General features: G+C 50.7%; 1 protein-coding gene across 1 annotated transcript; it reads right to left on the bottom strand.

Moving 5' to 3' along the window:
- Positions 1-334: 334 nt before the first annotated feature.
- ppm1h (protein phosphatase, Mg2+/Mn2+ dependent, 1H) lies at positions 335-26,098 on the bottom strand. The gene is made up of 10 exons (XM_064318921.1): positions 25,283-26,098; positions 16,968-17,130; positions 13,288-13,641; positions 10,689-10,801; positions 8,740-8,824; positions 8,455-8,573; positions 3,425-3,488; positions 2,405-2,512; positions 1,841-1,992; positions 335-1,284 (listed from the first exon to the last, which is right to left on the bottom strand). Exons 1-10 carry the CDS (start codon positions 25,513-25,515, stop codon positions 1,137-1,139), a joined length of 1,539 nt encoding a protein of 512 aa, XP_064174991.1. The 5' UTR covers positions 25,516-26,098; the 3' UTR covers positions 335-1,136.

Raw genomic sequence — 26,098 nt, 5'->3', positions numbered from 1 at the left:
CAAAAGTTTCACCCCGTTAGACTGTAGTGAATTTCGGAGAAAGCAGTGAACTACGCTAATGCAAGTCAACCGAACGGATTCCCTGAATGGAAATGCAAATGGGAAAAATTTTAAACGATTAACAGACGAAGGCTTGTGAGAATTTGGACATGATTTCTGCGGTTGTGACAACTTTAACACTCCGTTATACGAGCAGCACTTTCAGGTTAAAACCAGTAGCGCTACAGAGCGCCCCTTTTGGCCTGTGACTGTGGAATTATGGGTATTTGGACGCTGGGGATGGATGGGTGAATGCAGTCAGGGAGAGCGAATCACAGCAGAGGAGCAGGACAGGTTTGAGCGGAGGAATCACCTTTAACCACATACGATCTCTCAGTATATACACTGTACAGCCAATAAGCAAAACAGGGGGAATTAAACACTGGTCCTTTTTCATAGACTTTTTTTTTTTTTTGTTACACACGTAAAAAGTTAAATTAAAAAAAAGAAAATTATACACCAAACTGAACAGCAAGTATCAAAAGAAGAAAATTGTAAACCATTGCACTTTGCTCTTATTCCCAGCCCAGTCCCCTGTATTTCATGCCACTGCCCCAGCAACACACACCCCCAACCCCCAACCCCCCTCTACAATCCCCCAACCCCTCTCTCCCCGGCCCTCCCCCCGTCCGCAAAGGAATTTTGTCGTAACTGTGAATCATCCACAGAGAGAGCTGCAGAGCTGCAGGGATTGTCTGTATGGCACACCCTGGCTGGAGATGACTTCCCCTTTCAGTCATAAGGGGCTTTCTGCAGCATTTCAATGTGGGGGGGGGGATCTACAGGGTATCCCGGGGCAACTTGTCAATCCAGGGTCACATGACAAAGGTGGCGTTGAAGATCCTGAGAACTTCCTTCGTTGCACTGCACAAGGTGGTGGTGGGGGGGGTTTGTCTTCAAACACTGTGGTCCTGTGACGGGCTGGGGGTGGGGGGGAGGCGCTTGGGTTGGGGGGTGTCAGGTCTGTCGATTTTCCATGATCATCATCACTTACAGTACAGTACAGTACAGTGGGGGGCAGAGGGAGAGGGACGGTTTTGGGTTGGGGGTGTGGGGGGGGGGACGGACGTCTCCCCGCCGCTCAGCCTGCTCTCCGGCTACGGCTGCCGGTTGCCGTACAGCAGGGGGATGATGTAGACGGAGATGTCGTCCCCGGAGCCCAGCCTGTCGTTGGAGATGCGCCAGCCCCTGTCCTTCAGCACCCCCCGGGCCCTCATCACCAGGTCCTGAGCCGCCATGGTGTACCTGCGCCCCCCCACACCCACCCAAAAAAAAACACCAGTGTGCTCGTAAGGAAAGGCTCAGGGTTACTTTGCGTACCTGACTTAACTGGGAAAAGTAGAAAAGACTACAACACCTTTACAGCATCTATAGCATGACGATATAAAATTAGAGTAATATTACTATTCATTTTCACAAATTATTTTTTTACGAATTATTCCCAGGGCGTGAGCGATTGGGAACGGCTTTAGCTTGCCTTGCTTGGACAGCGTTCTGCCTGTCGGAGCTGTGCGGTGTAGCGGAGCTCGTTAGCCTGTGACTCACGCACCTGTGCGGTGTAGCGGAGCTCGTTAGCCTGTGACTCACGCACCTGTGCGGTGTAGCGGAGCCCGTCAGCCTGTGACTCACGCACCTGTGCGGTGTAGCGGAGCTCGTTAGCCTGTGACTCACGCACCTGTGCGGTGTAGCGGACCCCGTTAGCCTGTGACTCACGCACCTGTGCGGTGTAGCGGAGATTGTTAGCCCGTGACTCACGCACCTGTGCGGTGTAGCGGAGCTCGTTAGCCTGTGACTCACGCACCTGTGCAGGTCGTCCGGGTCACAGTTGGCCAGGAAGCCGGCCACAGCCTCGGACACCTCCTCATTGGACAGCACGTCCCACAGGCCGTCGGTCCCCATCACCAGGACGTCGTCGGCCCCGTGCTCGTACTGCGTCAGCGGGTACACCTTCACCTGCCGGGGGGGGGGGAGGAAGGGTCAGTGCCGTTTCAAATCCGTTGTTTTAGGATGTGAACCATGATTTTAATGCGTTTCCCAAATTGACCCCTGACCTTTTGGAGGTTTGTTTTGGCTAACTTGCCTCTAAAGTCCAAGCACGCACAGCCCACGCAGACTCCGGAGGCAAACCGCCATCTACGAAACGTGTCCCCCAGACGCACATTTCCGAGAACACTTTCACACCGTAGCCATCTAGAGCGATCATACTGCTGTGACCAACAGTGCGTTTCTCTGTCTGACTTAGGGTGTGTGTGTGTGTGTAGCACAGTGCTTGGTAACAGGAACATCGTAGCGCAAGCAGCGTGTCGCGGTCTCCCTGGGGACTTATGGGTATTGTAGTCCAGCTTTGCGGCACACGGGCCCTTACCTCCGGGCAGCAGGAGAGGAAGGGCTTGATGTAGATGTTGGAGTCGTGCACCTTCAGGTCGTGGTCCCCGAGGCCGCGCGTGACGCCGATGGTCGCCATGACGCGCGCCTGTAGAGGAAAGCCGCCAAAATTCACCCAAAAACATTTTTTTTTTTAAAAACATAGATGATAATACAGACACCCGGACCATATAACACAGGAGGTGGAATCACATTAGAATGCATTACAGCACAAACAACTCATTTGACAGAAGCTTTAAAATGTATTGCAGGTTCATTTCTCCGTCTGCCCTCTCTAAGAGGGATGAGAGCATGTCTCTGTGCCATCTGGCTCGTTTCTTCTCCGTTCTCCCGACACAAAGCGCCCGTACAGCTCCGCTCGGTTACGTTCGCCCCGTGACGCAGTCGTGGCCGTTGAGAAAGGGGCAGCCCGCGTAGCCGGCCCGAGCGGTGTCAGATGGAGAAGACGGGAGGTTTGGGAGGTGAGAGCAGCCCGCTGAGCAGATGGAGGAGGAGGAGGAGGAGGGAGCGTGAGGAGGAGCCGGTCTCCTCTCGCACAGCGGGAGGAACCTTCTAGATTAATCGTTTGCTCTGTGGCCCGGTGCCCCGCCACCCCCTCCACCACCACCGTGGCACTCCTCTCATCCATCTTTCCCTCAAAGCAGGGACCCCCTGGCCTGGCTTTTAACACTCTTCATCGCTCTGCTAGTGAGCTCACGTGCGTGAGGTAGCCTACAACCCAGCCGTCCGGCTCAGAATGTTTCAAACGATTTAGCTCTCCAATCCCAGAGATGTTATGAAATGTTACATTGTAACTATAACCTAAGATAGTTTACCATCCACTTGGACAGTTTTCGCACTGGGTGAACAAGGACTGCAAGGAAACAGATACCTTTAGTATCTGGTCGGATGTGTAATGCCACAGATACTTTAGCCTGACCAGATAGTCAACCCCGTGTTCCTAACATCGTCAGACTCGAGGCCGGAGGAGTGATTCTGCCATCTGCGCCGGGGCTCTTACCTTCTTCCCTTCCCCGTATATCAGAGGAAACTTCAGGTCCTCGTCCTCTATGGTTTTATACGCCCTGCACAGGAGAGAGGAGACTGTAACGCGTTTGGGCTTTACGCCTTTCAATGTACAGAGAGGGAGGGAGAGAGAGAAAAGGAGGGAGGGAGAGATGGAGAGAGAGAGGATGAAGGAGAGGGAATGACATAGAGAATGAGTGTGCCTTTTTTTTTCTTTTAGCTTCCCTTTATTAACAATAAGGAAAAAGATACCCACAAATCACCCATGTTGACACACTGAAAACCAAAACCAGGAAGGAGAAAGTGAACCAGACATACATATTTAATATATTATCAATAATAATAATAATAATAATCATATATTGTACTACTACATTGTGTACTACAGCACACATGGTATATTTTGGGGAGTGAAGATCATTACACTGTCGGTGAAAGCTGTGCTTTTCATTGCATTTGCCAGACTAGGCTGAAGGGAGTGTGAGTGCTCAGAATTTGGGATTTTATCCCGCTTTCTTGTGCTTTACGGGACGGGGAAGCTGCTGCCGCTGGTGAATAATGCATCGGAGACCAACTGTGCGAGTAAATGATGTATTACGGCACTTCAGAAGGGGGGGAAAATACAAGTGGAAAAGTTCTTTTTTTTTATCTCTGGCAGAAAGACACCGTTGGTTTTCATGATTAAATATTAAAGTCCCGGGCCGCTGGCGGGCAAATTCAACGCGATTTTCTGAAAGTGTATGCAGCCGCAAAGCTTGAAGGTGGGCGTGGAATCTCGGGCGTGACAACAGCAGACCTGTGTGTGGGCGGGCGGGGTCACGTGTTGTGACAAGCCTGCGCGTGATTGGTCGTCCGCTGAGACACACAGTGTGTACTCAGGCTCTCTGGGAGGCGGGGAAAGGAATGCTACGAGTGTGGCCAGCCAAGGGATTTAAAAAAATATATACTTTACCTCCATTTTAGATTGTAAGAGAGCAGGAGAACAAATCAGTAGCACACAGCAGGTCTTCCCGTGAAGGGGTGTGCCATTATAATGAGCCTAAGCAATGACATGAGCAGCGCTCGAGCTGATTGCTCATCAGCCTCAGCTGTGCCTGTCTGTGTGTGAGGCTGCTGTCCAAGGTCCTGCACGCCTCCCAGCCTCTGTAGTAGCATAAATTCACGTTTTTATAATTTGGGGGGTTAGCAGTTATTCTCATCAACCTTACACCCTTCAAAGTGTGCAAGATTGTAAGATAATATAACAGGGCAGCGAATATATTAGCAAAGGTATTTCAGGAGTGTCACTCGAAGAGGCGCGCTGGTCCTCAGGAAGGTTTTTTTATTTATTTTTTATTAAACAGATTGGCTCCCGAGGACCATATGCCCTCACAGCGGGCGCACCTCCAGAGTCAGCACTTTTCAAACCGCGGCCTCGGAATCACTGAACAGCGCGCTCGCAGGACCGCCCGCAATAGCTCGTAGCGCGCGCGAAAGATTTACATGGGACAGCAAGGGCTCTGACGCAAGGACCCCCCCCAAACCGAGAAATGGCGCCAAAGAGCCGTAACGTGGCGACGGGCGCTAGCTGATGTACGGCCGGCCGAGACGGAAGGAGATCATCTCGCTTAATAAAGGGCTCCGCCCTCCTCCGAGCCGCTGCCTCACCGCCGCCAGAACAGCTCTTTTGTTTATTTATTTATTTTATTTTTCGGAGGGAAGGCTGACAGTCCATCAAATTTAATGGCCTCAAATTTAGCACGCTTAAATTTAGCACGCTTAAATTTAGCACGTACCTAAAGGTCTGTTTGCGGCTTCGCGAAATGGGTCGTGGGGTTTTAATTTTTTATTTTTATAATCACTTGCGGCAAGTGAGGCTGACGAGGCCTCTGTTCATGGCCAGCAGTTGAGGCACGGCCTGAAAGCCAAGCGAGGAGCGTGTGCGTAATCGGCTGTGTGACACCGCGACATCACTGTCCCGCTGAGGTTGATGTCGGAGCTCGAAGTCCAGCTGCCTGCGGTACTGGGTGTGACGCGAGCGGAGAAGGAAGGGAGTCTAGGATATCATTGAGTCCTTTGGAGCCGTTCATTGGTCAAATAACTGGGGAGAGATGGTGCTTGACCCAATGGCCGTCTATATTGGAATAAAGTGTAAAAATAGGCTTTAAAAATACACCATGTCGTCTCTTCCATGTTTGCATGTTGGATTTACTGTACTGTACCGTAAATAATGAAGGCTTCCTATTTCTTTTAATATAACAGATTGAACAGATTGCCAAGAATCAAGAAGGCTTGGGTAGCCTACGTTTAGTTGTGTATCTATATATAGGTGCGTATTTCTTATTTGTCATTGAAACTGCTCATTAGTGCCATTAGCTTTTTTGTAATAAGGTTTCCATTGGATAAGAAGCTGGTGAGCAGCACAGCGCAGGAAGGGGCTAATTTGTGGGTCACTGGCAGGAATACCAGGCCGTTACCCCGGGTTACGCGTACAAGCTGGGGGGAAGTCGGCTGTTTTCGGGGGTATTCGTTTTACAGTCAAGTCAAGTCAGAAAGGCTTCCCCCGTCACCGCTGACCTTCAGCGACTTTCAGAACCCCTCCGAGATGTGGCAGAGCGGATTAGGATCTCCACAGAAAGCAAAGGTCGCCTCATCACTGCCCGGGCACGCACACACACACACACACACACACACACAGGCATGCACGCACACACACACACACACACAGGCACGCTGAACACGCAGATCACTGCCACACTCTTCATTTCCGCTGCAGAGACGTCTCCGCTAACACGTCAACCCAGCTGCGATTACAGTTACCAAGGAGACTACGAGGAGAGAGAATCCTGCTGGGCTCCTCTCTATTAAAGCAAAAGATACTGTAACATTACACACACACGCACGCACGCACGCACACACACACACATGCATGCACGCGCACATACACGCACTCTCTCTCACACATATACGCACACTCATGCGCATCCTACCTGAATCAACCAGACATACACGCACTTATGAATCACCTCACACACACAATGTCTCACACACTCAGTGCAGTCTGTGACCAGCCCCAACATGGCACACACGCGCACACACACACACACACACACACACACACACACAGACTTCCCAGTATTCAGCCATTGCCCCAGACTTGCATCTCTCTCTTTCTTGGAAGTTCACACTGCATGCCAATAAATGGAAACATTAAAAGAAAATGGCACCTGTGAGCAAACCGATATCACCTTAGTAATGGTGAGCTTTGCCGTCCCAAAAACAGGAGAAGATAAAGGAGTAACTCAGGCTCACGTAGCTCAGACGATGGCTGATGTGTGGCAGCGTTAATGATCAGTGACACAGAGCAGCTAACAGGTTGTGTGGCTCTGATGATTCATAGAGAGTGTCCTCATAAGCTTCTCCTCTCTTACATTCCACTCATTTGCATAATGGTAGTTAGCGGGTTGAGACACAAACGAGCAGCGAGATTTGATACGTTCTTGTGATTCACAATCTCTAAATTTTTAATGCTATTCTTATATCTCTGCTCCACACACTCTCTCTCTCACAGACATTGACACACACACACACACACACACACACACACACACACACTCTCTCTCTCTCTCTCTCTCTCTCTCACTCACACTGACACACATTCTCTCTCTATCTACAGTCACACACACACTCGCACAGTCTGTGACCTTCCCCCCCGACACACAGCGCGCACACACACACTCTTCCCAGTAAGGAAGCGTTCAGAGACATTTCGCCAGACTTGGAACACAACGCAATCCCCCCCGAACTTTAATTTACCCAGAAAAGGAACCGTTAATCCTTCACAGCAGCCTGCCTTACGTCAGCAAAAAAAATTCAAAATGGGTGACACGGCTTCTCGTGCGCTGAAGCGGCCTCGCACGCTTGCCCTTGTAGAGGAGCGTGCTGAATTTAAACCTCTCCACCTCGCCTGACCCGGGTCTTTTTTTTTTTTTCTGGGGCTGACCGCTCGAAGTGCCTGTTTAAAAATACATCACACGCTCTCAGGCCGCGAGGACGGACCCGCACCTCGCTACTGTGATAATTACAACGAGCAAGGGCCGCAGGGTCTGCAAGCTAAACTGCCGCGGACCTTTTTACTGCTGGACCTCAGACTGACTGCAGGCAGCAATCGGTTAATCGGCTGTGCACACAGTTTTTTCGGTTTCCATGGAAACGGCACCGTGGGGGGGGGGGGGCGAGATTTCTTCTCTCTTCTCGCCGCCTTCTGTCGTGACTCGGTCATTTCGGGGGGGGGGGGGAAACGTCACCGCGAGCGCACGTCCACCCCCCCTCCTCCCCCCATGCGTTCGGGGGCCAACCTTTTAAGCCGTTTGATTTGTGGTTACGTCAAACGACTTTCAGGCGCAGGTGAGGAGGTCTGAATCCAGGAAGCCGGTCTTTCGAGGCGTTCTGTGCCTACGCAGCGGTCCATCAGCGTCACCCGTAGATCGCGAGCCACCTGTGATTTCCAGCGGATTATCAATGGACAGGTCACCGATGGCGAAACCGTGTGTGTCACTGTCACTGTGCCTTTGGGAGTAATGCACAGGACGGCGGGTGCAGGAGCTGGGATTGTGTGGGTTCAGGTGGCATGGCAGTAGACCAGAGGCGGTGTCAATACCGCTGCAGCCGCAAGCAGGGGAGACGGGCGACCACTGCGCCCGCTAATCAGAGGAATCATTCCTGAACACAGATTTAGGTCTGCTGTGTCATTCCCCGAGAGAGAGAGAGAGGGACAGAGAGAGAGGAAGAAGAGAGAGAGAGAGAGAGGGAAAGAGAGGGGGGGAGAGAGAGAGAGAGACACTAAGGAAGAAAGAGATTGTCATTAAACCGGCATCGGTTTCCTTCCTTGCGTTTTCTCACTGTTGGCTCCATTCAGCTGGGCTGTTTATCGGTGTCTGGTCTCACTGTTAATTGCTTTGGCATCGCCGTCGCACGCGCAGTCGCGCCAGCGCAGTGACGTTTAACGGAAACGGGAAGAGCGAGAGCCGCGCGGCGCTCACTCACCAGCCGCTCATGGTGAAGTCCCGGTACAGCATCCTCTTCCCCACCTCCTTCCTCTGCACCCTCCTGGGGAACTCCAGGTGCGTGAACTCGTTCCCCAGCAGGTGTGGCTGCATGAAGCCCTGTAAAAAAAAACGAAACACACAAAGAGGCCCCGCCCCCAGGAAGCAGGGAGGCACGCCTGAAAACTCGCACACAGACCGCGCTCTTATTTTGAAACCTCTCCTGGTAGTTTATCATAGAACAAGCTTTTATTTTTTTTTAAGCGCCTTGCCACCCCTCCCTTACCAGAAACTGCAGCCTCTGGCGTTCGGACTCCGGGGTGAACTCTGAGGACATGGGGATCACTTCCCCGTTCCGAATGATTATGGCTCTGGCGGGAAAAAAAAACGGGGAAGCAAATCAAATAACCCGTAGCGACAGCAGACGCCGTTACCGGGAACGCAGCGATGTTGTAAACGCGCGCACTGGCATTCTGGTGTTAGCCAGCGCGTTCCAGTATTCCAGCTACGGCCTGAGTCACGTAAGCAGTCTTTCCTCCGATAAACGTAGCCCAAATAGATGCGTGTTCTGTTACGCAACGTTCTTCTGTGAAACAGAATACTGAGTCATGGAAACACCTTGCTTTGATTATTTGGAGCAAACGGAGGACACGTTTCCGTCTCTCGTTTGCCGAGTTCCGCGTTCGCTGCGGCGAAGCCGCCAAGCTGAGCTCATGAAGGAAAAGCTGCCGTGTGTGTGCTTTACTTGTTAGTCACGGTGAAGGGCAAGTGTCGATTTGAGTGCAGGTCATAGTCGTTTAATTTCCCACGGCAAGAAGAATAGGGAAAAAGGCATTTGGAAGAGTTGTCAGCCTTGGGTCTAGTCCTTCATCGTGATTGGTGCAGCAGCCCGCTCCCACCAGGGCCGGGGCCAGCTGAATGCCAGCGGGACCATGCTGGTATATCTAGTGCCCGGGCAGGCCCTGCTGTCACGCTCCCGTTCATTCACGCCCCACTTCCTCTCCCACTTCCTGCGTGCCGCGGCGACAGGATGTCCGGTAGGGCGAGTAGTAGGACAAAAAACTTCACGTACGCGCATTTGGAGAATGGAATGAACTTCCCTAGAGCACCCTCACAGCAGAATAATGTGATTGGGTAATTAGATACATAGTGTTAGCCAATCAAACAAGCTTTTGTTTCAATGTCAATGTCAACAGGTTTCATTTACTTGTTTGTTTTTTGTATTTTAAGTTGATCTTCTTGGGCCTCTCTTGGGTCCTGGCTGCAGAAAGGGTGAGCAGTTCTCTATGTGTACTACAGCACTCTGTGTCAGTGTAGTTCAGGAGCCCATTCTCAAAAGCACCGTAAAACGTTCAGTGTTAAATCAACAAGAGTACATATGGTCCCTACTGGACTCCTATATACTCTGTTAGAGTCGAATTGACACCGGACATTTCACAGTGTGCGGGACGGGGGAACGGAGTTCGGATGCCGCCGCTGTGGAATTGTGGGAAACCGCCGTCCGTCGTCCGACCGACTGAAACGTGAAAAACAAAAAACGAAGCGGGTTTGGTTCCCGCCGAGATGCGGGGGGGGGAGGAACAGACGGCCAGCCGTAATCACTTCGCACCTCTGCTGACGACGCGTGATGTCACCTGCGAAGGCCAGCGAATCGGCGCACGGAGTGACAGGGGAGTGGGGGGGGGGCGTCTGTTGCGGGCATCGTTGCCATGAAAACGGCGCTGCTCTTGAAAAGTGCGCGCACAACCTGCACGGCTGTGTGTTTGTGCCTTCGTTCTTCTTAATTACAGCGCTCACATCTAATTCTCCTGTACAGGAGATGCATGTAATTGTCTTCTGTACAGGCTTATTAGATGTGAATGCTTTGGGAAAGCATGCAATCCATATATTATATATCTATCTGTTTATGAATTAATATACCAAGAATACAAGCACAGCACATTTACAGACCTGGGGCAAGTATACTTAATATCTTAAGATGCTGGTGAAATTTGAAAACAGAATATTTAAAAGAATATTTAATGAAAATACCGTAGATTCTTTTTTAAATTATTGCCATTTTAACTATTACAAATCTTCCTGTTGCTTTATGGGTTATTTTAACAGGTGGATACGTATTACTTTATTTGTTAAAGGATTTCAGATGGTGGATTTGACCCAGGTCTGATGCGCACACACACACACACACACACTACAGTGCGCAGTGTAAGGGCAGTGAGGGGCGGAGCGTCTGACCTGCTGTCCCCGGCGTTGCCCACGTACAGCTTCCCCAGGAGGAAGACCACCACCAGCGCCGTGCAGCCCCCGGAGATGCTGTACACGGCCTTCTCCCGCTCGATCTGCGCATCCTGCGCACACAGAGAGAGACGCGACACTCAACAGCCATTCACAGCGCAGCTCTCAGTCGGTCATTACCTCTGGTCCAATCACAGCGCAGCACTCAGTCCGGTGCAGTCTGGTCGTTACCTCTGGTCCAATCACAGCGCAGCACTCAGTCCGGTGCAGTCTGGTCGTTACCTCTGGTCCAATCACACTTCGGTGTCAAAGGACAGAGTGAGGGCGTAAATATGGCAGCCGTCCCTTCAGGAAAGTTCCCTGGTCAAGCCTCGTTTTTGTGTCGCAGTTTAGGACTCACTCTGGGAGCATTAAACATGTGCAAGACCTTTGTGTTAGTGTAGTTTACTTACTTGTGGATGCATGTATTATATGCCCTGAAATGGCAGTGTGTGTGTGTATATATGTGTGCACGTGTGTGTGAGTATATATTTATGTGTGTGTGTGTGTGTGTATGTATGTGTGTTTGCATGTGTGTGCGTGTGTTTGTGCGTGTACGTTTGCGTGTGCATATGCATGCGTGCGTGTGTGTGTGGGTTTGCATGTGCGTATGTTTGCGTGTGTGCTTGATTTAATCTGGCTGAAGAGGCCTGGCTTTGCTAACTGCATTTGCAGTGGCGACAGAACAGCCAGAAGCAGAGATCCAGGACCCTTCCCCTTGTCCAGAGCAAAGCACACAACCCCCCTTTTTTATACTCTGTCCCCTCATGCAGCTGGGTTTTAGCCTGCAGCCTCAGAGTCACGAGCACAGTAACCTCATTACCGCAATACTACACTGCTGGCCCACGACCTCAGCTGCACCGTGAGGGAGCGCTCTGGGTGTGCAGGCCTGTCCTTGCGTACGACGTGACTCCCCCCCCCCCCCGGGAACGTGCTCCTCCCACGCTTTCAGCTCGGTCGTTAATCAACCATCCGATCCGTGTGTCCACACTGGGGCCGCGAAGCAAGGCATGGGGGGCGGGCATGAGGACACGCGCTCCGCACCCGCCCCCCCCCCACTGCACCAGAGAGCAGAGCGCGTATTTCAGCTCTGCTGTGGCCTGGGGGGGGGGCCTTTTCCTCAGATCTCAATCCCCCGCCACTTACAGCCTGCGCAGACACCGCGACTGATAAAGCCCCCCCCCCCAGCACAATCCCCTTCCTGTTTGATGCCTTACGCGCTCCTCTGTGTTTATCTGTCTCCGGCAGATCCACCCCCCCACCCCAAACGGGCTCGTTTCCATAGGAAGGCACTGCCACTCCGCTGGCAGAGCATCAGACAGGGATACGGAGATAAAATAAGCCGGATTTTTAAAAAATACATAAAATGGAGTCATTCCATTTGCGAAATAAAAAGGGCTTTGTGAAAAATCTGGGTTGGAGAGAGACAACGGCGGCGTAGAAAAAGTGGGTTTAGCGGAAAGGGTTTGAAAGGTCTGTCCGTCCGTCCGTCTGCCCGAACGCGGCGGGACGGACAGACGCGTTTCACTGAATCAGGCTTCGTTTCTGCACAACGCATGAAGCAGACGAGGCTTCAGAACTCCTTGAGGGGCGAGGAAGAAGCTTCGCCTCTGCATGGAGGACATGAGCACGGAACACAGGCTCCCTGAAGCCAGCGGTTTGCCTGCGTGACTTTCACACACGGCCACTAACAGCCAGGGATCTGAATCCAGGGATCCGCCATGTTTGCTCCAAAGCAAAACCGGAAAGGCATGCCCGCGCACGTCTGTGCGCATAATATCAGACATATTAATCCTCTTTAAAAAGCAGGCTGCTATCCATCCGAATAAAAGCCAGACAGTGCAGACCTTTGAGGTCTCACAAAAGCCCTTGTTATGGCAGCTAGACCTGGACTGAAATCATTATTATACGTTGTGCATTTTTACAATTGAACTCATAGAGTAAAGAAGGACAGTGAGAGATGGGGCAAAGGGTTTTTGGTTTTGTGGATTGTCGATTTGAAATACCTTCTGAAGGTGACATTTCTCTGGTTGCAATCGGTTACGATTGTAAATTTGGAAAGCTGTTAACAGAAATCATGGCGTGCAAACACGTAAACACACTGTACCACTGCCTCTCGTTGTTGTAGCGGGAATTGTTGTTTCAAGCACATTTTGTGACAAGCTCCTGAGGATGGCAGAATATATTGAGTCACACTGCCGCCTAGTGGAAACATATCACTAGCACTCCAGCATTGCGTTAAAAATATAAAATCCCTGCAGATTAGACGGAAGATCTCAATCTGTCAGAACCAGGCAACGGCAAGCTGTGCTGGCGAGCAGATTGTGAAAGTTCTCTTCACCATCCACATATATCGCAAGCACAACTTCCCCTTCTGTGACAACCGGAATCAACAACAACACCCCCCCCCCCCCTCCCCCGCAACCTTGTAACCATGGGCGACCGGTCCAGGCCCACCAGTTAAGAGTACTGATGATGATGCCCTGCGGGACGGGGGTAGGGGTTAGGGTTAGGGTTGATGACGCGGGGGCGGGGGCAGGGGTAGGGGCGGGACCCTCACCATCTCCTTGAAGGCGTTCTCTATGGCCCCAATCACTAGGCTCTCGTGCTCCACCTTCTTCTCGGTGAAGAAGCGGGTCGGGGGGGGCGTGCCGGGCGAGCCGGGGGCCCCCGCGGCCCCCCGGAGGGAGGCGGCGCGGGTGAGGGCGCGGTGGGAGGCGGGCGTGCTGCTGCTGTTGGGCTCCTCCCCCAGGCAGGTGGGGGGCAGGAGGGCAGAGTTGCGCAGGACGTCCAGAACGTCCTGGAGCTGCTCCACGATGTGGTGCTGCAGCAGCTTGGAGGCCACCACCGCCGCGCCAGAGCCCGCGTGCCCGTCAAACAGGGCCCAGTAATGGAAGGCCAGCCCGTCAGAGTCCTGCACACACATAGATAGACACACACACACACGTGCATACACGCACGCACACACACAAGCATGCACACACACACACACACACACACACGCACATACACACACACCACACACACACACACACACACACACACACACACACCACACACCACACACAACACACACGCATCACACAACACATCACACACAGCACGCACGCACGCACACACACAGCGCACATACACACACACACACACACCCACACACACACAGCATACACAGACACCACACACACACAAGCACGCACACACGCACACACAGACACACACACAAGACAGACAATTTTGAATGTTAATTCATTGTCACTCTCGGAATATTTACAAATACAAAGGTTAACTGTACTGTTAATAACAAAATCTGGGTCTTATTCCTGTCCCAGGGCTGTTGGTTATGATACAGTCTCAGAGAGAAATCATTGGCACGTACCACTAGGTTTCTGCTTGATGCATAGCATGCTATTGATTACAGTCCGACCCTGGCTTTACCTAAACCGTAACATCGTCGTAACCTTTCACCGAGTGTAAAAAGCGTAAGTCTGCTGACTTTCTAAGCCTGCTTTCGCCAGCCCGATGCCGCGCGTCCGTTCGCTTTCCGCACAGGAAGCGGTGAAAGCTCTCCCCGGGCCTGACCAGATGGCCACGCCGCGGGCAGCACGTGCGATTCAGAACCGCGTGACGCTGCATCACAAACCTCCCGCGCGAGGCACCGGGTCTGAGCGACGCTGCCGCGCGTTAAAGATCAGCGCTGCACATCCGACCCCGCGTGTTAGAGGGTATTACTACCGTTCAGGGAACCATTATTTAAATCTGGTGAGTAAAACAGCACAGTTTTATTCAGTCCACGTTGCTTCCTGGCTAAAACCAGTGGGACGTCATTGGTTAGGACTTCCTCATTCTTGGTGAAGTAATTAATCTACTTCATATGTGAGATGTGTACATGTAGCAGCAACCCTATTTCTGTAGATCTGCCATCCTGTGGGTTTTCTAATTTGGTACACCGCACTACTAATTATCAGCACGATTGGATCTCTAGCTGTTGAACGAGGTGGGCTCTGTTAGGCTCGGAGTAAGGACCTACAGAGCGGTGGATCTCGAGGAACGGGATTGGGCGGCCCTGACGCGCATAACGCGGAGTGAATCCGTGACGACGCAGCGCTTTCTAACGCGCGGTAACTCTACCTCAGGGCCATCTTTAAGAGGATCAGCGTGTAAGAGCGAGATTGCGTTGAATAAGACAAGCTTAACAGAGAGGGGGGGGGGTTTAAAATGGCATTATCTCTATTAATAGCAGAGCCTTGTCAGACCAGGCAGCCGGGGCTAATTGAGAAACACAAACCCCCCCCAGAGCGGCGGGTCCCCCGAAAGCAGGTGTCTGAACCGACGGTGACCCCCTTCTCAAATTTCCCCCCCAGCTCCCCCCCCCCTCCTCTGCGGACACAGTGCGATCCATTGTTCAGCAGCTGTTACAACCCCGGCTGGAATGTCGAAGGGAGAAAGAAGGGAGGGAGGGAGGAGGCAAGATGCTGCGGTTTTCTGAAGAAATGCTTCCCGTCTAGATACACCCCCCCCCCCCCCCCCAGGTTCCTTTCTCCTAATTTTGAAACGTGAACCTTGAATGCCGCCTCTTGGGTTCCCTGCGAGCACCCGTCGCCCGCGCGCGTTCATCACTGCGCGGGTCAGCCGCTCGCACATGCTCTGTTCCGCCCTCTCGAAGCACGCGAACGCCGAGACGTTTGGCAACCGATCCGCTGACAGATACGCGGTCTGACGAGCTCGCCTTGCAGCGTAAGGGGTTTGTCCAGTTCCCCTTTTATTTTTTATTTTTTGGGCAAGAACACTTACAAAAGCGCAGTTTTGCGTGTGTAGGCGTGAAATCACAGGGCGAGAATCATAGGCGATACTTAAAAAAAATGGGGAACATCCATTCTGACTGTGAAGTTGTCTTGCTTTCAGTTTGACCTTCACAACCGCTAATCACGTCTGGCAGGATAATGCCTCAGGAAATTATTGTTTTATTATGTGAGTTAATTACCTGCCATTGGTCCCAAAAAACATGTGTTGAGCTAAAATGGTGAGGCTCATCTTTGCCATTAGCACAAGCTAACTCATCACAGCCTTTGGTTATTTACTGTTGCAACTGACACAAATTCTTCCACAACTGTTTCAGTCTGAAGGGAACAGCCCCGCACCAGCAGTTCCAATTCCTCTCTCACCTCCTAAAACCCAGAATTTAATCTCTTAGAGTCTCTGGTCTTAGTCTCAGGAACCGTATATTCGACCATGCTGAAACCTACACTACAAGGGACATTCAGTGAAAAGTTAAACGACATTTTTGAAAATATTTTCACTGCAATGTGTTTTTGTCACCCAGGACGCTTGTTATTGTGTTGAAACACTGCAGTCTATAGGGGGTGTCAGTGGTAAGGCTGGGCGCGTTATGACTGTTCACTTTCAATTCCCTTTCTTGTGCTCAAAACGGCCAATTTGACCGTTCCCATTTCCCAGTTTTAATGTGTCAACTGACTTGCTCGGTCTGCTCGTAGAAGCCAACGTAGTTGTGGACTCACATAATCCTGTCCACAAGCAGGCCTCAAAACAGAGATTGCGTAGCACTTGTGTGATAGGGCTTGAGTTTTTGAAGCTGATGAGAGGACCATAGAACTGAAACAAGATAGCGTGATGGGATTGCTGGAGGAGAGGATGATTGGATAACGTGAGAGAAGAATGATGTGACAGCTGCAGCAAAGGAGGATGGGATAGCAAGAGAAGAGTATGGTGGGATAGGTGGAGCACAGGAGGATGGGATAGCAAGAGAAGAGGATGGTGGGATAGGTGGAGCACAGGAGGATGGGATAGCAAGAGAAGAGTATGGTGGGACAGCTAGAGCAAAGCAGGATGGGATAGCAAGAGAAGAGTATGGTGGGATAGCTGGAGCACAGGAGGATGGGATAGCAAGAGAAGAGGATGGTGGGATAGGTGGAGCAAAGGAGGATGGGATAGCAAGAGAAGAGGATGGTGGGATAGGTGGAGCAAAGGAGGATGGGATAGCAAGAGAAGAGTATGGTGGGACAGCTGGAGCAAAGCAGGATGGGATAGCAAGAGCAGAGTATGGTGGGATAGGTGGAGCAAAGGAGGATGGGATAGCAAGAGAAGACTATGGTGGGACAGCTAGAGTTCAGCAGGATGGGATAGCAAGGGAAGAGTATGGTGGGACAGCTGGAGCAAAGCAGGATGGGAAAGGTCGAGGCGCAGACGGCAGCCTAACAGATGGCGGGGAGCGTGATGACTCACCGAGCTCTCCCGCAGGCCCAGGCCCTCCCCGTTGGGCAGGGAGGACCTCCTCTTGGTTGTGGGCGTTTTGCCGGGGGTGGAGCCGCCCGCCTTCCTCTTCACCAGCACCACCTCGCAGCAGGCCTGGTCCTCGTTCAGAGTGCTCTTCCCCGCGTTGATCACCCTGCGCAACAAAAAACCATTCACCGCTCCGTTCCCAACGGTCCTCATTCACTCCTTCAGTTTCTCTTAAACAACGACAGTCAAGGGCTGTGATTGGTTTTCCTGCTAAAGATTCTGCGATCCGATTGGCTTTTTGCAAGGTTTCGACCATGCATACTGTATAGTGAAGATTGACCTGATGTTGCATTGATGGGTCACTTGAATAACGTTTGCCATCTCCCCGTTGTGTTGTGTCTTGACCTTCACTGCATTGAGCAGTCTATACACCCTGCCACAGAATGATTGATTAATTCATCTTGGAGGGGGAAGAGATTATCATTACCTGCGTTGTAGGTCTATTCCTTTAACAATTTTGCATGCACGCATTTACTCACATTCAAATTAAACTCAATGCAAAAAGCTAGGCAAATAGGACACTGAATAATAATATGCGTAAGGTTCAGTTTGCCTTCATCAGTCTGCACTGGGGTTAGGCGGCGAGGGCTCTCAGTAGATTTCATTGGGCGCTGGGACAAAAGGAGCCGGAAAAAGGGGGTCATTAAGGGTCAAAAGGGCGGGAGAGAAACCCTGGGGTAAACAAGTGTGTCCCCGCAGTGTCCTTTTCCAGCCCCCATAATTCATAGCGAGGGTCCACTGGCTTCAATAAGGGTCACAGGGTAGGCGACGCCCAAGAAGTACGAAATAAACACGGGTAAACGCGGTAGAATGTCCAGTGTTAATTCAACTCTAACAGAGTGTACACGCTGTACGAGTGCAACAGGGACCGTGTGTACTCTGCAAGAGTCGATTTAACACGGGACATTTTACTCCGTGTAGATCGGCAGCTCCGGTGTGGCGGCTGCTGATAGGTGGACATTAATAAGAGGGGATGGCGGACTTCACGCCCCTCCCCCCCCCCCCTCAGATTCTATACGCACACCGCCATGCCCCCCCCGCGCCAGATCTCTTGAGGCTGTCCCGGGTCACAGCTACACATTTAAATCGTGTTATTCTGACGGCGAAGCCTCGAAGCGCTGCAGCCGCGATTTCCATTCCCCCAAAAAAACACAGCCCACCCTCTGGCCTCGAGCGTTTCTCTCAGCACAGACGATCGCCTGCCAGGTCAGATGAGAGAGAACAAACCGTCTCTACAGCGAATAAGTGCAGGGTTTCATCCACAGGTTGCATATATTTGAGATATTATCATATGATTTATTATAATATTATATGATCATATGATTTAATAATCCCGGCAGTTTTGTGTTGCACGTGTATGAGCTTAATAATAAGTAATAAATAATTTCAGGCGTTTATTAGCCTATGCATAACAGATAGGAAAAGGCCATTCCCGTGTTAAAGACTCATTTTCATAAAAATTACAAGAAGGACCCTATCATTCTAAGCTATTGATTTGCTAAAGGGGTATGTTTAGAGTTTTCGGACAGACCAGGAAACAAGGATCCTGTAGCTCTTCGTCCCTCTCTCCCTCTCTCTCCCTCTCTCTCTCTCTCTCCCTCCCTCCCCATCCATCCTCGTGTCAGTGACCGTGGGGGTGGGGGGGGGGGAAGGGTGGCTGACCCTGTTCCACACAGCCTAGCCTGAGGGGAACATCCTCTCATTCAGGAGTCCTGCCAGCAAACAGCCAGGGCCAGAAAACACTGGAGCCGCAGCAGGACCAGGGGGCACAGGCTGCCCGCAACCCCACGCAGCTAATGAGAGATCGCACTGACACACTGCCCAAGTGCCAGGCGGAGCGGAAAGGAAAACACAGTTTACTTTTGCTTCGTTCGTTTAACCGTCAGGGTCGTCTGGGAAACGGCATAAACTCAGACCCCAGCCCGAAGTAGGGAAACGTGGGTGACTCGTGATTGTTGGAGCTTTCACCCATTAAGGGTGTAAGATCGCAAAGTATGTTCTTAGGATGTTCTTAAATGAACATTCTAACGCTGGTACAACAACCACTAGCCTGTTTGTAATTGACAGCAATGGGGGGGGGGGAAAAAATTCCAAAAAAAACATACTCTTCGACGGGTGTGGTATAACCGTGGAATATAAAATGGTGCCCCTGAACGAACGTGTTGTACACGGCGGGGGGGGGGGGACGCGTGCTAGCTGTCTTCATAGTGCAGCGTAGTGCAGCTTCAGGGTTTTCAGAGTTGCACATTGTACGTTTTATCTTCCGCGATACGGCATCACAGACATCGGACAGTCGCTCTTAGTGAGCAGAGCTGCTCTAGTCTAGTCAGTCTGGGTGTCAAACTCTTCTGCCAGCGGAAGGGTCTCGGGGGAAGACTCCTTGGCCGGGACAGAAATTTCCCCCGAACGGCTTGTGTTTAGACTGTTCAGTTAGCCGCTGTCGGTGCAAGCCCGGTGGAACTCAGTCCAAGCAGAGCGCCGCGCCAGGCGCCCCCCCCCCCCCCCCCCCTTGCTCGAGCGCGTTACGCACTGCCCTCCGTCTGAGGGAGTAGGGGGCCGGGAGGATGAGGCAAGCCTTCTTAAGGAGCGTCAAATTTCCCTCTGATCCACGCCAGCTCCTAGTTTGCACCTTTTTTGCAAAAAAAATGCTAACGACTCAGCCAAAGCCCGCTTTTCCTGAAACAGCAGTATGAAAATGGGCATCGAGTAAACTGGCAATGAACTACCCTGGGCCGCCAGTGGTCAAACACCATTCTGTCACATGACCCAGCGACAGTCATACGTTAAGGGGTGAAACTGAGAATTTTTTACCTGGATGTCACCTGTGCCTCTAAACCGCTGCGACATGCGGGAGGAACCCCCTGCCCGTTCTGCCTGAGAAACGTCAGCACGCAGCCCGCATAAACATTTCCATGCGTTAAGAAGGCTTTTCGGTGCAGAGGCGCTGACCCAGTTTTGGGAGTCACGCAGGCAGCTTGCGCTCCCGCCGGTTTTGGGAAAAGGCAGCAGCACAATAGCAGCACTCCTGCCCCTTTGCTCTCAGATATGGGATACGGAGGCAGATTATCGCGTCAGCGTGTGGCGAAATGGATGTTCAGAATAGCACGTACAGCGCCGGGTGTATTTATAGCCTCTGAGGTCTGAGGGTCCGCGACATTTCTTTTCATGTTGCCGCTCGCGCCGCTTTTCTCCTGGATGATCTCCGGAGCGAATCCTCTGCAGGTCTTGGCAATTTGGAGTGTTGGGAGCGGAGGAGGAACTCGGTGCAGCTCAGAACTGCACTCCTTCGATGAGAGGAGGTGACATTGCCGCTTGTCTCCAACACCTGTGGCACCAAACGCGCGATGCCAGCAATCCGGTTCCAGCTGGCAATACGAGATGATTCTGATCATCTGAGATTTGCAGCCCCATAGACAGCCTCTCTTTTGCCTGATGAAGATGCACGATGTATTCTCAAATGACCGTGACTATGGTGATTAAACATTTGGACATTCCGATAATCCTCAAGAATTTGAACCAAGCAAGAATCCGTGTCTCTGCTCTCTTCCTCATATCTTGGGTTCAGCCGTGCAAGGGCTGTTGCTCTTTATGCAGTTTATAAAGAATTTCCCTTACCCGGAGAGTAAGAGTAACTGCCATACCTTGTGAATTAGCCTTAATGCTGAGGACAGGTACTCATTATGGGAACTCAAGAAAGCACAGACCCTAAACTGGACCACGAGATGTCCGTCACACAGCCCAGCTGGGACGATTATTGCATTACACAGAAATAGTCCAGTAACGTGAAAATGTCGAGGCTTTTAAATCATTAGGAGTAACAGAAAGAAGTGTCAGTGTGAATGCTGAACATTCACTGCTTATCAACTCAACCTATGCCCCTTTTAAGGCACTGCGTCCTGTGAATGCAGTGTCTTGTTTTGGAACAGGACGGGGCAGAAGGGATTAACAGGGCCTCAGTCCAAAAACGCTTGATCACTTGATGCATGCTATACGACAGGATTCTGAGAATTTCTGGGGATTTAATCCGTTCAGGTGGAAGGTCAGCGTTTAATTTCCTAAAGCAGAGGGCTGAGGCCTAGGGACTCAGCAGCGGACCCCTCACCAGGATGCCCCCCCTCCACCCTCCCCCCTCCTCCCTCTCTCTCTGTCTCTCTCTCACCTGCCTTTCATTTGGGTCACCATCTCGGGACAAATAATTCGGCATCCACACGCAGTGGGCTCAAGGCAATGTGCTAAAGCTGTGAGCTACGTCCCGCTCTGGGTCAGACCGTAACAGGATAAACGATAAGGGAAGTGAGGGGGGAACAGACAATGGAAGTAAAAATGCTGACCGACGAGTAGCTCCGGTCCCTGTCTGCCTATCCCAAACCAACTGACCCGGCTAGTCTTTCGAGTCTTTCCAGGTACGGGGCAGCTTTGAACGCTGAGCTTCGGGACAAATTAATATGCAGGCTGAGACCCAGAGTCCGAATGGCACACCCCCCAATGAAAAATTAAAACCACCCACCAAGAGTTACCTTCAAAATAATTAAGGAAAAATAACAAAGTAGTGTCCCGATGGAATGCTTTGTAATCTAGCCGGGAACACTAACAAACCGGGGTCACTATATAGTGAGCAGAGGGGCAAAACGAGAGTTGCGGTCGAATAGAGCGAGTCAATAGTCAGACACGAAATCCAACCAGGAAAATCGATCAGAACAAGGTCAAACAAGCAAAGTCGATCACTGTCCACAAGAAACGGAAAACGGCGGCTTTTTCAAAACCGGAGTAACCGGAGATGGAGACTGCCAATTTAAAGACAGACTGGAAGAACGAGACACGCGCGCGCAGCGAGGAAAAATGTAAACACGACACCCACCGCAACACGGGGATTACTCCACAGCGGGGACAAGCGTAACCGCGGAGACAGGCGAGCCTAGGTGTTCCGACACCGTGCCAGACAGCGATCCAACACACGAACTGGTACTGACCCACGTTTCCATAGCAGACAAATAGTGAGCTGTCTCTATTAAAGGTTCTTTGTAAAAGTTGAATTTCCAGGTTTATCGGAAGACGAATGTCTATAATTTCAGAGCACCTGGAAACGATTCGCAAATTTTGGCCGCTGTGTACAACTTGAATGAAGTCACTTCAGGAAGAAACCCCTGGTGACAGCTATTTAGCAAGTATGCCATGTATTTTGAACCGTCCGCCTGTTTTCCATCAGTGGGATTACTGGGCAGATGAACTCATTCTCTGGCACAGTGGCATGCGCCAGTAACCAGGGGAGCTAGGAGCACAATGCCCGAACACAAGAGTGGCTTTAGGCCGTATTACTGGGTCTCCCACACGAACGGATTATTCCACAAATGCAACTAATTAATGTGGTCATTAGGAGCGTAATCTAATGCTGCTTGTGTTCCTTCCTGTCTGTGACTATCCCATGAAAAGTCTTGAGAATAATGGCATTTCACGTGGAAGGCACAAAAAAGCCATCCAGCTTTAGGACAAACTCAGGGAACGCGACAGCAGTTTGTGTGAACGGTGTGAATACAGGCCGAAGCGACTGCAGGTAAGAGTCCTCTGAGCAGCGTGGCTATTGTCAGACACACTGAGAACAGTGTCACCACAGTGCGAGGAGTTTAGGACGCGCAGGAAGAGGAAAGAGAAAATGATCTCCTTTTCCCCTCAGAATGTCTTGGAAAGAGTAGGAATGTGTCTGAAATCACTTCAGACTTTATAAACGTTTCTCTAAGACCTGACCTGTGGCCCAGGTTTCTGATGCGTCGACTCGTAGAAGTTTTGTATGAACTCGTCAGTTGGATCAGCAGATCTGCGGTGTTCAGATAACCTCCGGAGAGGCCGCGATCGGAAACGATGTCTTCTGTAAGATGCAGTAAACGCAGAACAGAGATAACCAACCGCGTTCGTGCGACAGCCTTGCGTCGCCGTGGCCACCAAATTCATGCTTCAAAGGTGTTTAGAGGTTTCGTTAAGTGAGTGCAGATCACATTAACTGAGGAAGAGAACCAAGGGCCCCCCCCCCAGTGTGGGAATGCCATTGGGGGAAACATTCCGGAAACAACAGCGTTACCGAAAACAGCTGAAACAGCAGACAGACCTTCCTTGCATTTCAGTCCCATTGTTTGTTTTTTTAACTTTTTAAAATTTTGTATGCCCTGCCGTTACCTTTAAAGGAGACGTTTGTACTTTTGTGTTTTATTTATCCCTCTGTCGTTGGAATGTGAAAAATCACAAAGCTGCAGTTTGCAGTTATCGGTTTTTACTCTAAAACTTACAAGCCTCCCCCAGACTCACCCAGAACAATTCCTGCAATTCCTTGCCCTCCCTTCCCCTCTCTTCCTTTCTTTAGCTTCGTTGGGCTTGGATTGGATTTCAGGGCTTGTGCAATGAGAGAACGCATAAACGAACCACCTTTTCATTATGGGAATAAGAAATGCTTCCGCGACTCTACCTGCTGGCTTGTGCTGCTCAAGGATGTATGCTTAAAGAGATTTGTTTATTAGGAAACACCTGTTTTGCATAGTCAGACACTGACACAATTAGGCAGAGTGCTAGCTACTGAAGACGTGTACAAATCATTTTAAAATTCAGCCAGAATGATTGAGTGATAGTAAAATGTTAATTGTCAGATCAACTCATAGGGTGCATGTGGTCCCAACTGGACTCTTATGCACTCTTCTGTTAGAGTTTAATTAACTCTGGGCAATTTACTGTGTAGCTGGCTAGATTGCTGGTTTTGTTGCTATCTAGGTATTTAAATGAGCCTTTAATTATTTGCATGCGAGAAGACCCAACATGCTCCAAATTCAGTTAGACCCTTCCACCGTATAACAGAAGGAAGCAGGCTCCCTTCACTTTCCTTTTGAATGTGAATTAAACTGGGTCTCCTGGCACCGACGCTCCACATTACTGATTTCTGCATTCACAAAAAGCAAAGTGGAAACTGCAGCTTGGCTTCCCCTCGCAAGGCTCGCTGTGCGTCATAATACAGAGCCCTGACTGCAGCGGTGCCCTGCTAAAGAGGTCCCACCTGAAACTGCGACCGTGCAACTGCAAGGCCACAGGTGTGCGGAACCTACAGGACCCGGCAATATCGCCACCAGCAAGAGATCTTACAGAAATTATCAAATGTGCTTAAATTAACAGGGCTGGGCTGTAATGCAACTGTGCAGTTACAGTGCAATGTACCGGTTGTTGCATACAGAGGAACTGATGTGTGAAAAGACTTAGCTGTTCATGTTAACGTAGAAGTCTCACTAATAATGACCCCGCTCCCACCCCGTGCGCTAACCAGACCCTAACCCTAATGCCAAAACAAACGTACGTCATTCTAAGACCATTTAAAATTGAATTTACTGAGGACAGCCGCTTGGGTCCAAATGTGGGCACTGATATGTTGCAGTATGTGTGTGCTTATCTATACATTTAAATTACCCCCTTCTTTGATCCCAAGTTTCAGTTTTCTGAATTTAGAAAACAAAAGTTGTAATGAAATGCGTCCGATACGATTCCTCTACTGTGTCTGGTCCATTGAGACGACCCACGGCCTATGAGAGAATGCCCACAGCACCGCAGGCCAGAATGAAGTTAAGTAAAATGAACAGCCGTATCCGAGAATAGGTCAAAACCCATTCCACGAGATATGTTGCCGTTTATTGAGTGGGGGACAATATATTTAAACCAACAGTTAATATCAACACGAAATTAGATTTTATCATGACCTCGATGCGTAATGGGTATGGCGCGGTTGTCACTTTACATCATAAATATATGGGGTAGCGACGGTACCTGGCTGCAGAATGAGAGGGGAGTTGCGGCAATGTAACCGTCCGCTATAGCTTTCAGTAGGCTACACCAAACATCCAAGCCTGACTTTGTAAACATAACGTTCATAATGCATAAACAGCGTCGTTCCCAAATGCAATTATGTAACAAGCAAACATCCTACATAACAGCGATGTTATTCAACCTCGGCGCTGTCTAATCTCATTTCGAACCGCAGTCCTGCGGTTAATCTTCATTTTGCCCCTGTGACAGTCTCTCGCGCACGCATACACGCGCAGATATATTGCGTTTAATTCGGCCAGGGGGGATTTAAATTAAAAATCGCAGCGTCGCCCCGATGGATTCTCAAAGACAGTCGCAGCACATGATGAGTCTGTTGCAGCAGCAGCAGCAGCATCATCAGAGCGATGCGCATAGCTACAGAAGCGGGTTTGCTATTAGTTTAAGATGGACGCGGCGTCGCTACTTACTCTGCATAGCCAGTAGCCCAAGGCAATCTCTTCGTCTCCTTCAGAATGAGAATCGGCCGCGCGATGTGATCCGCGGAGCACTCTATCTCGTCCTGTGACAGCCCCAGAAACTCCGGTCTCATGTAAGGAAATTTCAGCGGCAGGTCGGAACCGCTGAAGTTGTCTCCATTGGAACCGCCAGCCATTATGCCTCCCATGAAACTGGCCACCGCAGATTTCACCCGTGTGAGCATGTTATTGCTGCGGCTCGCGTCTTTGCGGTGAAATGAGCGGGTCCCCTTCCCCGAAGTACCCCCCAGCTCGGCGACGCGTTCCAATGGCAGCTCGGTGCAGGAAGCAGGGCAGGAAAAAAAAAAAAACACCAGTCAGGATTTCATTCAGTTGAGTGAGATCCCTGAGAACACGGAAATAATTTCTCCGATGAGCGCAGTCATGTGACAAACCGGTTGCAGGATTTGGTCGCAGAGTCACCGCTTTGAGCTGATTACTGCTGGTAGCAGTAGGTCAAAGGTAGCCAGCATCCTGCAGGACGGACCTTGACCGACGTTTATAACCTGCCGACAGCGGGGAGCCTTTTCATTCCCTCGGTTTCCTGCGGGAATGTGGCATTCTTTCCGGCTAATGACTGCTGAGAGCTGATTAACTCTTATGAGGTGTGCATGCCGGTGCGCACTCTCTCTCTCTCTGACCCGTATACTGCAGCGTAAACTCTCAGTTTGTCCTGTTCACTGGGACTGGGTGAAATTGTAAACTGTTTTAGTCCATGATCTCAGCCCAGGCTTGCTCTGTTAATATTGCATGTCTCTGTTGTATTAG

The sequence above is a fragment of the Anguilla rostrata genome, chromosome 19, assembly GCF_018555375.3.
Source record: "Anguilla rostrata isolate EN2019 chromosome 19, ASM1855537v3, whole genome shotgun sequence".
Taxonomy (NCBI): domain Eukaryota; kingdom Metazoa; phylum Chordata; class Actinopteri; order Anguilliformes; family Anguillidae; genus Anguilla; species Anguilla rostrata.
This window is presented reverse-complemented; position numbering and strand designations above follow the sequence as displayed.